This window comes from Gymnodraco acuticeps, unplaced genomic scaffold, assembly GCF_902827175.1.
Source record: "Gymnodraco acuticeps unplaced genomic scaffold, fGymAcu1.1, whole genome shotgun sequence".
In the NCBI taxonomy this organism is placed as follows: Eukaryota; Metazoa; Chordata; class Actinopteri; order Perciformes; family Bathydraconidae; genus Gymnodraco; species Gymnodraco acuticeps.
The window spans coordinates 273,276-286,204 of NW_022990560.1; the positions used below are offsets into that span (position 1 = coordinate 273,276).

At 42.7% G+C, this 12,929-nt stretch overlaps 1 protein-coding gene across 1 annotated transcript; it reads left to right on the plus strand.

Annotated features, from left to right (window-relative positions):
- Positions 1 to 4: 4 nt before the first annotated feature.
- ralgapa1 (Ral GTPase activating protein catalytic subunit alpha 1) lies at positions 5 to 12,705 on the plus strand (the record flags this gene model as incomplete). The annotated part of the gene is given in 16 exon segments (XM_034227658.1): positions 5 to 120; positions 543 to 650; positions 4,398 to 4,508; positions 4,634 to 4,683; positions 5,922 to 5,979; positions 7,523 to 7,566; positions 7,718 to 7,895; positions 8,050 to 8,165; positions 8,537 to 8,675; positions 9,571 to 9,779; positions 10,238 to 10,561; positions 10,957 to 11,130; positions 11,515 to 11,586; positions 11,782 to 11,930; positions 12,292 to 12,415; positions 12,559 to 12,705. Coding segments are annotated over 15 exon segments (2,001 nt in total), but the record flags the coding sequence as incomplete, so codon positions are not given.
- Positions 12,706 to 12,929: the final 224 nt, after the last annotated feature.

The following is a 12,929-nucleotide window of genomic DNA, read 5'->3' on the forward strand; positions in this document are numbered from 1 at the left end:
GTACCTTCAGGGGCAAAGCTCGAGCAAAACTTGTCTCCCACTAGTTACATTTAAAACAACCTTTATTTTAAAAGTATATTGCCGTTTTGTTACAATTATACAGTTATTATTTCGAATAGAGTAAGTAAAGTTAGCTTATTGTTGAACTATTATGACGTTTAATTGATCTGGTATCCATTATTTTGTTTTCCCTCCTGCCTGCTCCGCCATGATGTTTTCTACTGAACAGCAGAGCTAAGTAGCTAACCAGCTAGTTTAGCCTACAGGCTGCGGACTGTTGTGGAAGGGAGGTGCAATGGATGGATGCTTTGCCCCGCTACGTTTTACATATCTGTTTTAGTATGAACACAATGCATCGACGTCAATTCACCCGTTGATAAACTCCGCGCTGTGGCGGAGGGCTGCTAGTTCGCAGCGTTAATACATCATCCAGGCGCGAGGGTTTGTCGGTATAGTTACAGATTATCTCGAGCTGTCTGAGCGGCTACACAGCTAGCTTCTCCCTACTGTCTACTATCGCATTCTTGTGTCTCCTGCCCCAGGAATGTTCTCCAAAAAGCCTCATGGGGACGTTAAAAAATCAACACAGAAAGTGTTGGACCCAAAGAAGGACGTGTTGACAAGACTGAAACATCTCAGAATAGTCATAGGTAAGTTACAATAATAATTAAGCAGCTAACAGGTTAGCTTATACCTGCCAATACGGGGATACAGGGAATGCCAAACCAAACCTCATCGAAACTCACGGAATTAAAGTTGCCTTACAATGAACAGAGAGGCAGCCTTTATATAACAAACTTTAAGACCGGTTCAGATTTATTTTAGTGTATACGCATCAATTCGGCACCACACCTGTAGTTCATTGCATGTCATTTGTTCACTTTTATCCCAAATATATGATTGTTTTTGCTTGTTATTTCTTCATCAGAACAACTATCCTTGACAGTATTGAGTTTTGTGTACACACACGTAAAGTAAAACTATGTTTAAAAGTAAATAAGGCTAAGTGTATCCGCTGTCAACTGACTCTATTGAGGTATAGGAGGGTTTAAAGGCGTGCTCCACACCTTGCCTAAGTGACAGCTCTATTCAATTGGCAGGTTTTTGAATGGAGTTTGGCTTATGGTCTCTGCATGGATGAAAATCGGATGTATTGCTTTTATTACCCGGTGATAACATTTGAATATGAAGCTGTCTGCAAAACATTTAGGTTATTATTCATAATGGCTTGTTGTGATTTCTCTAGGGGCGTGCCTATTTAAAAGTTAGAAATACTGAGTGTGTTAAGATGTGTTAGTTACAACACTATACTAATTGTAGTGTTTTGATTGTATGGAATGGAGGAGGTTGCGATGGGTATGAATAAGTAATGGATGTTTGAGTGCCTATGTGATTTCACTGGTACACACTTGCTTTCACACATGTACACACCCACGCAAACAAACTCTGACCGGAGAGGGGAAACTGCCTCTACTATTTCCTCTCTGTGTCCAGTACAGTAGCTCAACTTCCTGTTTCTATTGTGAGAGCTTCTGGTGCGTGCGTGCGTGTGTGTGTGAGAAAGGGGTGTGCCCCTCTATGTGCACCAGAGGGAAAACAAGACCTTGATAACAATCACAGAGGAAGACAAACACACTTGCACTCACATTGTTTGAGGAGGTAAAACAACTCGGACAGCTGAACAAAATCTAACAACCCAGTTTTACTTATCATGGTGCCAGAAGACCATTATAAGAAAATGCAAATGGTCACTTAAAGTCGTAGCACTGATGACGAGAACTGAAGCGAGGCCACTTCAGAGATTTAAAATGATCTGACACAAGAGTCTCCCCTGAAAAATGTTAACCTTTGCCATTTTAGGAAGTGAGCACAAAGAGTGTTGGATACTTTTTGAGTAGTTCATACCTGTTCTTAACAAATGTTTGAACAAGAAGCGGTTTCATCCTTTTGCAATCCCTTTTGATGCAATCAGGTTATTAAGTAACTGACCCCAAACCCTTTTGGCCCTGCTGCTGCATGCAGGAAACCATGACTACATGTCTATAGAAGGTTATAATCTAATCATCGTCTAAAAAGAAAGCATTGTTTACAGGCTTTTTCGCCTGGTTTAGAGTTGACCATACATGCAAACTCCATCACATTACAAAGTCATTTACTTCCATTATGATAAATCAGAGTTCATCTTTCTGTTCCTACCTTAAGTTCCTTAAGTTCCTTAAAGAACTTGTTTTGCCGAAAGGGGCCTTATTATGCTTTTGGAGTTTCCACTTCCCTGTAGTGTGTTCTATAGGTTTTTGTGCATTTAAATGGTCTGCAAAGGATAAAATCCCTGTGTTCCCACCAGAGGGAGTTTCTCTCCAACACACTAGCCAACCCGCAAGGCCTCCATTGGACTCCTTTGTTTACTTCCGTTACATAGTGACATCAAACAGCGCTTCTATTGACTAGCGCTCCAACACATTGCATGTGAAAGACTAAGGGACGGGACATCTCTAAGCGGTTGACCAATCACAACAGAGCCGGCCAGCTAACCAATCAGAGCAGACTGGGTTCTGGTTTTAGACAGAGGGTGGAAAGAGGTGCTGCATCACAGGCAGTTTGAGAAATAAGAGCTTTTTGAACATTACTGCCATGGTTAAAATATAAAGCTTTCACACATCACAGATCTTCATGTTGTGGTTAAAATGTGATCGCGTTACAAATGTCAGTCTGGAGAAAAAGAGTACAAGGGCAACGTGTGTGTGTGTGTGTGTGTGTGTGTGTGTGTGTGTGTGTGTGTGTGTGTGTGTGTGTGTGTGTGTGTGTGTGTGTGTGTGTGTGTGGTGTGTGTGTGTGTGTGTGTGTGTGTGTGTGTGTGTGTGTGTGTGTGTGTGTGTGTGTGTGTGTGTGTGTGTGTGTGTGTGTGTGTGTGTGTGTGTGTGTGTGTGTGTGTGTGTGTGTGTGGTGTGTGTGTGTGTGTGTGTGTGTGGTGTGTGTGTGTGTGTGTGTGTGTGTGTGTGTGTGTGTGTGTGTGTGTGTGTGTGTGTGTGTGTGTGTGTGTGTGGCCTGATGTGCTGCTACATGCTTGTGGGGCAGGGCAGTAACTTGAGAACCAGAGGGTTGCCGGGTTAAGTCCCGATCCGACCAAGTACAGTGTGTGGCAACCCCTCCCTCTAATGCTTGTTTATAGGCCCTGATTGTGCATGGGTGTGATATAATGTAAAATAACAAGTGAAACATTTCACTTTTATATTAATAGTCTATTTCCTAATGTGTATTTCTTTGACTTTTGACTCTAAACTATCATAGTGGTTGTATTTAGAGTGTGTGTTTTATCTCCAGAAACCAATAGGTACACTTGTCATTCTTTGACATTTCACAAGTGGGTTTAGAGAACCTAGATGCTCCAGTGAGGTCACGTTGCTCAAGTATATGTTTCCTGTGGTGAGAAGTCAGAAAAGACTGTAGCTGTGTTTATACTTCTACATTTAAATCATTTAGGCCCCATTTACACGGGAACGCAAACAAAACGCAAACTAACCGAATTCGATATAAAAAAAGTCTTCCGTTGACACGGATACAGCTCAATAAACGTGTCCCTTCACACGAGACCGCTGGAGACGCTGTAGTACATATCCCGGGCCTGTAAGTGGCGCTGTACTTCCCCCACAAAATACACCAAAATCAGCGAAGAAGACCCCCGAGCATAGTTGCCATGGTTGCCTGGTTGCCCTTCTGTTTATGCTCCGCGGTGGATTCAGCAACATGTAGTTCTCCATGTCCACTTGTTGCTGATGGTTGTGGTAGAGGAGCTGTAGATTCTGCACTAACATTTCAAATGGCGTGCTCCAAAAAGAGAAAGGTAGACAGCGAAAACAGAGCATAATGACATGTTCTCTTACTGGACCTCTTTGAAATGCAATTGAATGCCCCTGCATTATAGCAACAACAACAACAATAATAATAATAGCAATAATAATATGGGAGGGGGGGCGCGGCTGTTCTTATGTTCTCTGAGGGGAGGCTCACCTTCCCACACTTTGAAAACCCCTGATTAGACTAAAGATGGATAGAGAAGGGCCTTCAACTGGTTTAAGTAATGATTTTAGAATCACACTACTTGCATATTACACATATCTGTCAGACGAAGAGAGACATGTATGAGTCAATTTGAGAGGCACATTTGATTTATTTTGTAATATTTATTTTTAGATGCGACTCATTCCTCAAATCACCCTTAGCGGGATTCTTAGCTCAATTAACAGTCGGATTTGAGGAATGAGTCTTACTTTCAGCACTAAAAAAGATTCTTGAGGAATCAAAGTGAATGTGCATTTTGGAGTTAACCTTGGTGCTCTCCTGCGTTTTTCACTAAATGTTTGTTAGTTTTCATCTTCATTTCCCCTCTGATTTCCCAGAGAACGCAGAGCCGTCCGAGCTGAAACAGTTCTTCGACCTGAACTACTCGCATATCTACTATGTGTTCTTCGAGAACTTTGTCACCATTGAGGTCAGCCTCAAACAAAAAGGTACGTTTTACTCACGTTCAACACGATGTACTCTGATTGGTCAGCTTTTAGAAGTAAGGCAATGTTCTGTTGCTATTAAGACTCGATCACGGTGCTTTGTTCTCAAGCTAGTCTGTGTGTTTCAGGTCACAAGTCTCAGAGGGAGGAACTGGACTCAATTCTCTTTATATTCGAGGTAAAGTATTTCTATGTGACTGTGATGTCGTTTGTTTATAGCCTAACCATAGCTCTTTACTCCTGGTGTTTGCATTTAAACTTCTAAAAACAAGTGTAATTGTCATAAACATTTGTTAGCCAAAGATCCTTTTTCTGCAATATTGATAAATTCCCTTACTGTTGTGTCCGCTTAGCCCTTGTGATGCTATGATGGTATAATACTTATGGGTAGGCCTACAAAAAAACCTAATCACTTCACCATTCTATGGTTGTGAAGACTGTTTTGAGAGATTGAGAGACCCCTAGTAGACTGTGTTAAAAATAGAAATCCAGAGAAGACTGTTTCTAAGAGGCAACATGACTTCAGAACGGAGCTCTGACTTGTGAAAGTGTTTCTAACTTCCTATAGGTCAGTACCACAGCACCAGCTGACTCTGACCTCAGACTGAGAGCGTTGGCATTCAGCTACACTGGACTGGGTGGTGGAGCCGCGTAGAGTAGCCGGGATAAGATAGCACAGTCAGTATGTGTGACCTTCATTTGGCCCCACTGTTACGTGCTCCCCTCCGTGTTGTCTTTTCTGTCCACTACCACGGAGTAGAGGGCGGGTCGTAACACCCACACAACTCAAAACAATGCTGGGCTAGTACAGTGAGTACTTGGACAAAAGATTCAAGGTTTCCCCTGAGAGGCATTAGTTAGGAAAAAGATGGACAATAAAATAGAACATTACAATGATGAAATAAGGGATGATTACTGTGATCCAGTCATCATAGGGAAATCAACGAGGGTTTCCTTTCCATATAATTACCAGCTAGCTAAAGCATAGCTGTATAAATCAATGATATACATGATATTATTAATTTTACAATCATCGTATTGCTCGCACTATACATTGTGAGTTCTAGTAGCAACATTTGGAACTGTGGTGTTAGCAATGCAACAAATTGACCAATCAGAATTAAGTATTCAACTAAGCCGTGTAATAATACTTTTTAATCCTATACTGACTCAAATATATTAATATGGATTTTTTTGCAACCAACCAATACAATCAAAAATAAATAAATGGGACAGCAGTAAATCAATACGCTCATAACACATTACATAATGGGCACAGGATCAATTCCGACTCAGGGACCACTCACTGAAGTCATCCTCTCCATCTCCCTCTTTCAAATCTGTCTCTGTAATAAAGGCACAAAATGTCATCTTAAAAAAATGGTCCTTAGCATCAAAATCTTTCTTTTCCTCTAGAAAATCCTCCAGCTCCTGCCAGAGCGAATCCAGAGCCGATGGCAGTTCCACAGCATCGGTAACTCGCACACAAGCACCCACAACCCTTTCAAACCCGCTACAGATGATCTCCTGTACTGAATGTGTGCTGCAGATCAGATCCCTGTCAACTAGTTTTGGGTCATATTATGTCATGTGAGATACAATCCTAAACTTTGCAGAAGAAGAAAACAGAGTGCCGCTGTTGTTGCCCTGTAATCCTGCATGTTTGTTATATTATTGCCCGGGTTGCTTAGCTTCACCGACCCCCCGAAGGATTAGTAGTGCTGGTATGGGTTTTATGTAAGCTTATTACACAGCTATGTGCTAAAGACATGAACTGTTTCACCTGCAATATTAATTTTAAAGTGGACCTATCATGCTATATTTGAATAATATATTGTAGGGCCATACCTATATAAAACATGTCTGTGAAGTTTTATTTTCAAAATACCAAACAGATCATGCATTTTAGCCATGCCTCATTTCGCTCTATTTGCTGTATTCCAGCCCTGTTTTCACAAGGGCTGATTCTGTGGCAAATGAGCTGCAGCTGACCTCGCCCCCCTGCAAAGGAGGGGGGCGAGGCACGAGCGTCATGTTACCATGCTGTTACCATGCTGTTACCATGCCACGGCAACCTCTCATTCCCCTGATAGGTGGAGCGTTGCCCATGTAGGCGGAGCGTCACCGCCCAGTATTCCGGGCTGACGTCGGGTCGGATGGAATCTGTATCCGCTCGTTGTAGCCCCGTTTTTAAAAGATTTGGGTACGGAGGAAAAGAGAGGGTTGTGTTTTCTGACACTTGGTGAGTTCCCTGGAACACCGGGGACACATATTGATGTATAAAAGACGTACGAAAGTGCATTTTGCATGATAGGTCCACTTTAAATGATTTAATTGGTTTAAAGATGATTGTGTTGCTTCTGCTAAAAAAAATAGTGTGTTCTACTGCGTACCAACTACTGGAACTGGGGCGACAGCAGCGTTACTTAAAATGTCGGCAGCACTGATTGAGGTTTTGTGTAACTTTTCAAGTCTGTCCATTTTATTTTCCATGAACCAGTCTTTAGACACTGCCAGAGCCCATAGTGTGTTCCCTTTAGTGTTCACTTCCTGTCTGTCTTCTTCTACTGTTTACTTCTCTGACATCCAGCTCTCTATCTTTTAACCTCTCTTTTCACTTGCGCTATTTTTCTTTCTTTACTTGGGACAGTTTAGCCATCATAATTCCAAAGCTGCTCTCCACAAATATAAAAACTAATATTTCAAAGTATTCCACTGAGTTTTCAGATTTTTCTTTTTGGGCCACCGCTGATGTAAATTGACCAGACCTCTTTTTCATGGATTGGTATGACTGCACTTAGTCCCTTGATCGCAGCATCCTCTTTAGCAGTGGTCTGCTATTACAAAATAACAAACCTCTGGTATGTCGTATTGGCCAATCAGAATCAAGTATTCAACTGAACACAGATGTTTCACCAGAACAAAAGCGTGTGCAAAATGAGCTTTTGGTGGTTTTAGAGCTGGCTAGCTTTATACCATTTTACTGTAATTTAATGCTGACGTGTTTCTTTCTTCAGGGCTGATCCTCAAGAAGCTGTTGCACACTGGGAATTCTTTGAAGGTACACCTTTGACCCGTCATTACCTCTGTCACAGCCCCTACATCCTCCTCAGACGACTCGTACAGCCTCTTTTGAATTTAAAGTCTTACTAAAAAATGAACGAGTAAATGCTGCAAGTAAAATCTGGATCTTCTTCTCGTCTACATTACAGATCCGTCGTGAGGGCGTGCGCCTGTTCCTGCTGTGGATGCAGGCGCTGCAGAGTCATGCCGAGCGGGAGCAGCTCTGCATGTTCGCCTGTTTGATTCCTGGCTTCCCGGCTCCACTCTGCCACGGGACCCCACGCACCCTGGATACTCTGATCAACCCCCCGCTGAGTCTAACAGAGAGTTAGTACAAGTCTTTTACTGCTCCTAAGAGTCGTTGCTATCCTGGTCACTATTTCCATCCCCATACATTGATTCTACACAGAGACATGTGACTTCACATTCAGCAGTATTCATTGTATTATACATATAAAGTGACCCCGTTTCCCTCCTACAGCTCAGGTCACCCCAGAAGAGATCACCCCATTGGTTCCCCCCCAGTCAGGTGACAAGAACCAGGAAGACCTCACCGCTTACTTTTTAGAAGCGCTACTTAAATACATGGTAAACCAGGTATTATCATCATTCCTTACTAACACCAATTACACCTTTGAACATGTTCTAATGCCTTACTAATACACGGGGAAAGTAGTTATTAGGTCTGTTATTTACTGATGTTTATCATATTGATGGTAGAGGGAAGTATTCTTCTAATCTCTTACTAGTATCACTAACTCCTTTAACACTAATGTCATCCCTTATTGACTTTATTTCTGTATTTCCTCTTCCTGCTGCTGCTATCACGCACACAGACACACACTGATAACAACATTCTTTTCCAAAAACAATGGTGCTCTTCCCGCTTGACCCTGATTAGTGTGCGTCATGGTCTCTGTATAACACAAGCTTGTGTGTGTGTGTGTGTGTGTCCACGTCCCCACCAGGCCAAGTCTCTCGAGTGGCGCTGCAAAGACAACCATGAACGCGCCTTCAGCTTCCTCTTCGGTCACTTCAGGAAGTTTTACCTTCCTCACATCTTTCCCAACTTCGCCATGGAAACCAGCCTTTACAACCCCATACTGGGTCAGTTACATTAGCTCTTAAAGGGACAGTTCATATTTCTTTGAACTCGGGTGGTATGAGGCACTTCTGTCAATGTCAATAACAGTTAAAGTGTTTGCTATATTCAGAACATTGACAGCACTTTACCTTGTGGTGAAGCAGCAATGCAGTCTTTGTGTTTGACGGGGAACCATATATATAGTCTCCTCAAAGCCACCAAACTCAATTGAAATATTCAGTTATTTTAAATAGTAAAACTCAAGGGGTTCATTGTCTATTGCTGCTCTAAGGTTAGTCCAGATTCACCATTTCACAGAATAACACCAAAGTAACTAACCCCAATGAGGTGGTAAGCCAGCAACTCCCATATTTTGCAAGATCAAATGACAGTTTTCAGTCTGGTGGCTTTGATGAGAGCATAGATAACAGCTTCCATCCTTGTTGGAAAGAAAAAACTGTCTCACAAAAGATTTGACTGTTAACATATTTGAACTGTATTCTACACTTAATTCATTCCCCCTAAATCGCTAAGCACATGAAGATATTTTGGAAAATGTATTATTTACTATTTGTATTGAAGTTACACTCTGCATCTTCCGAGATACGACATTACGCCTGTATTACAACCATGTTTCTCCCATATTACACCCGTGTTATACCTCTTATACTCATGTGACACACATGTTTCACTGTTATTACACCTTTGTATCTGATTATCTGTATAGGCCTATACACCAGGTAATACACTGAATATGAATTAGTACATCATACAACTCCGCTTCAAAACAACCTGTAATATCTCTTTCAAAATGACTGGACACTATAAATCCACAGCGCATCGGAACACATTGAATAGTCCCGTTGGATTATTGTAACCATAGACAGCATAACTAAAGATGTTCCTCCCCCCCCACAGACGTGCCCACGATGCGTCCTAAGCCTTACTACAGCGTGGTGCGCAGGGAGCAGGACGGGGGGGAAACGGTGTACTGCACCAAGGAAAGCTTCCTCCAGGCCCGGGTCATCTTCATCCGCTGGCTGGTTTCCTTCTGGCTGGAGCCGCGGCCCAACGCGCAGACCCACATCCCGGGAACAGAGGGGGAGATCGTCCCCAAGAACATACAGGTTCATACACACTGTACACACTCTGCTGATAGAAAGCATGTGCCTATAACAGTTCACTGCACATGTCCAATGACCCAGATGAATCAAGGTCCTGTATACAGTACCAGTCCAAAGTTTGGACACCTTCTCATTCAATGGTTTTTGTTTATTTTCATTTTGTTCTACTTTTTAGATGAATACTGTAGACATCAAATTTATGAAAGAACACATGTGGAATTATCTAGTTAACAAAAAACTGTTGTACCTCCAGTGATATTAGATCATCATTATTTTAAAGGCTTCACTTCTTGTTGTTGAGAAAAAAATGTGTAAACTGCCAATGTAAAAGATCCATGTGATGTTCGGTGAAAAGGATATTAAATAATATCAAATTGTCAGATATTTACAGAACAGTTAAATATGACAAAAAGTCACTTATTTCGCTGTATTGTGTCCCCCCCCCCCCCCCCCCCCCACAGCGTGCAGCAGCAGGCCTTGCGGCTCGCTCGGCAGGCAGCTCTGAGGACTGCGGCGGAGGCGTGCTCCGATTGGACGCCCACCTGGAAAGTAGCGGGTGCTCATCTGGGCCGGGCGGGGGCAGCATGGGGCTGTCCGGGGGTCTGGGGTCCGGGTGTGAGCCGGAACAAAGCCACTCCAACACCTCCACACTGACGGAGAGGGAGCCCAGCTCCTCCTCGCTCTGCTCCATGGATGAAGAGCAGCTCACGGACATGGAGGTGGTGAGGAGGGTCCTGACCTCCTCCAGAACCAACGTCAACTTCATCACCGAGATCTTTAGACAGGTGAAGGAGTGGGGAGGGTCTTCTATGATTTCAATCTTAAATGTTAGGTTGTGTCTGCAGTACATTTAAATGAAATGTAAACACTTATTACTTATAGATATTTTTCTCCAAAGTCTTTTCGTTCAGAATACAAACTCATATTTTACAAAAAATACAAGTAAAACCAAGCAAAGAAACAGGCCTTATCATATGCCTTACATTTTTTGTTTTAAACGATGGGAAAAAAAGTCAAATAATAACAATAAGTTACATTGAAAATACTATCATATTTAATTAGATAACAAATGAAAGCTGATTACAAAGCAGTGCTCTGAGATATGTCCTCGTATGGCTGCAGTAGATCAGGTGGATTGAATGTCCACATTCAAGTCACATCTTCCTTTCTCCACCTATAGGCCTTCCTCCTCCCCATGTGTGAAGCTGCGGCGATGCGCAAAGTGGTGCGTGTTTACCAGGAGTGGATCGCCATGGAGGGCAGGCCAGTGTTCATGAAGGAGCCGGAGGAGGGCCCCTACCCCCCCACTGGCAGCCTGGACTCGGGCTCCCAGCTCGGAGAGAAGGAGGACGAGGCGAGTTGTATTAGTGTGTCTGGGAGAGTGGGGTGGGAGAGAAGGGGGAAGGGGACAACAATAAGAAAATGGTATGAAGATTTACTGTGGATTAAAGTTACTTTGCAAAACTGTGCCAGCTATACTCAAAGTTCATTTAGCTTACTGTTTAAGATTTAACCTCACACTTTTTTTATTGACTCACTTTTAGTTGATGGAGAAAGACAAAAACGAGAAATATTTAACATTTACATTTCTTCAATTAACACTGAAGTTGGCGTGCAGTCCCAATTTTAAATATAATTAGTTCACAAATGATATATTTAGTAAGATAGAAAATGTGTGTGAATGCCTGAATGTGGTCAGGTCATTATATCTTAATGTGTTCTCGTCTCTCTCCCTCAGGGAATGAACAGAGCAGTGGATGAGGAACTGCTGGAGTACAGCGTCCATGCTGGAGTTCAGACCACACTACAGGTGTGTCACACACACACACACACACACACACACACACACACACACACACACACACACACACACACACACACACACACACACACACACACACACACACACACACACACATCCCTTCATACACACACATTCTCAGTCTCATCGTTGCAGTGTCAAGTTGTTACATTTCCTAATTGTAGTATCTCGTCTCCTTCTCAGGTATTCATCACCCACTCCTCCAACGTGTTCCTTCTGGAGCCAGCCAACGACATCAAGATCCTTCTGGAGGAGCACGTGGACATGTGCAAGCGCGTCCTGAACATCTACCGCAGCCTCGTCATGCACGAGACCATGGACCAGAAAACATGGTAAAATACCTGAAAGATGATTTACCTCCTGTTTTTCCATCATCATTTCATTTGAGCTATTGTTTGTATTTTCCTATAAATTGGGATTTTTAACGCTGTTCGGTGGTTCCAAAAAAGACAAATGGGTTTTCTTGCCTGTTCCTGCACTGTTTGTATTTTATGTGCGTCTATTTTTAATTGTGCAAAAAAATATTAAAAAAGATCTTGTACAGGGACGACAACACAAACAATTCATGTCTTGATGAAAATACGTTTAAAAAAAGCGATCTTATTGGGGGATTTGGGAAGCTAATTCTCTTTTCATAGGTAAAGGAAGGATCTACATGACTTTATATGAATGAATAGTGTTCTTTGATTACAGGGAGCAGGCCTTACTGGTTATGCTGAGGGTGACGGAGTCTGTGATGAAAAGGCCTCCATCCATCATGCCCCAGGGCAAGAAGAACAACACGCTGTCAGGCAGGCTGGCCGGACCCATCTTTCAGGTACCAAAAATAAAAACATGTTTTTGAGGTAAATTAGGTTGAATTGTGCCGAGAAGACTTGTATTGAGTTTCAATGAGTAGAACGCTGGATTCCAGCCTTTCCTAATGAGACTCTCTGTCCTCTCGCCCCCCCCTGTGCTCAGACGCTGATCGTGGCGTGGATCAAGGGGAATCTGAACGTGTACATCAGCAGAGAGCTGTGGGACGACCTGCTCTCCGTCCTCTCCTCTCTCACCTGCTGGGACGAGCTGGTCACTGAGTGGTCTCTCACCATGGAAACGCTCACCAAGGTACTACAGTGGTCTCGGCCATGTTATCCTCCAGATGTATGCCTAAACTGGGTATGGTTATAAGTTAATCAAATATGATTTCATTAGATATTCTGCTCTCACACGTTGTCTGAAAGAGCTTTAGTTTACACTCACCGGCAGCAACACTACCGGTTGCTATGCTACAGCAAACAGGTTTTCTGTCTTTTTGTCTCAAAAACAAGCTTCTCCACCAATTTCTACCG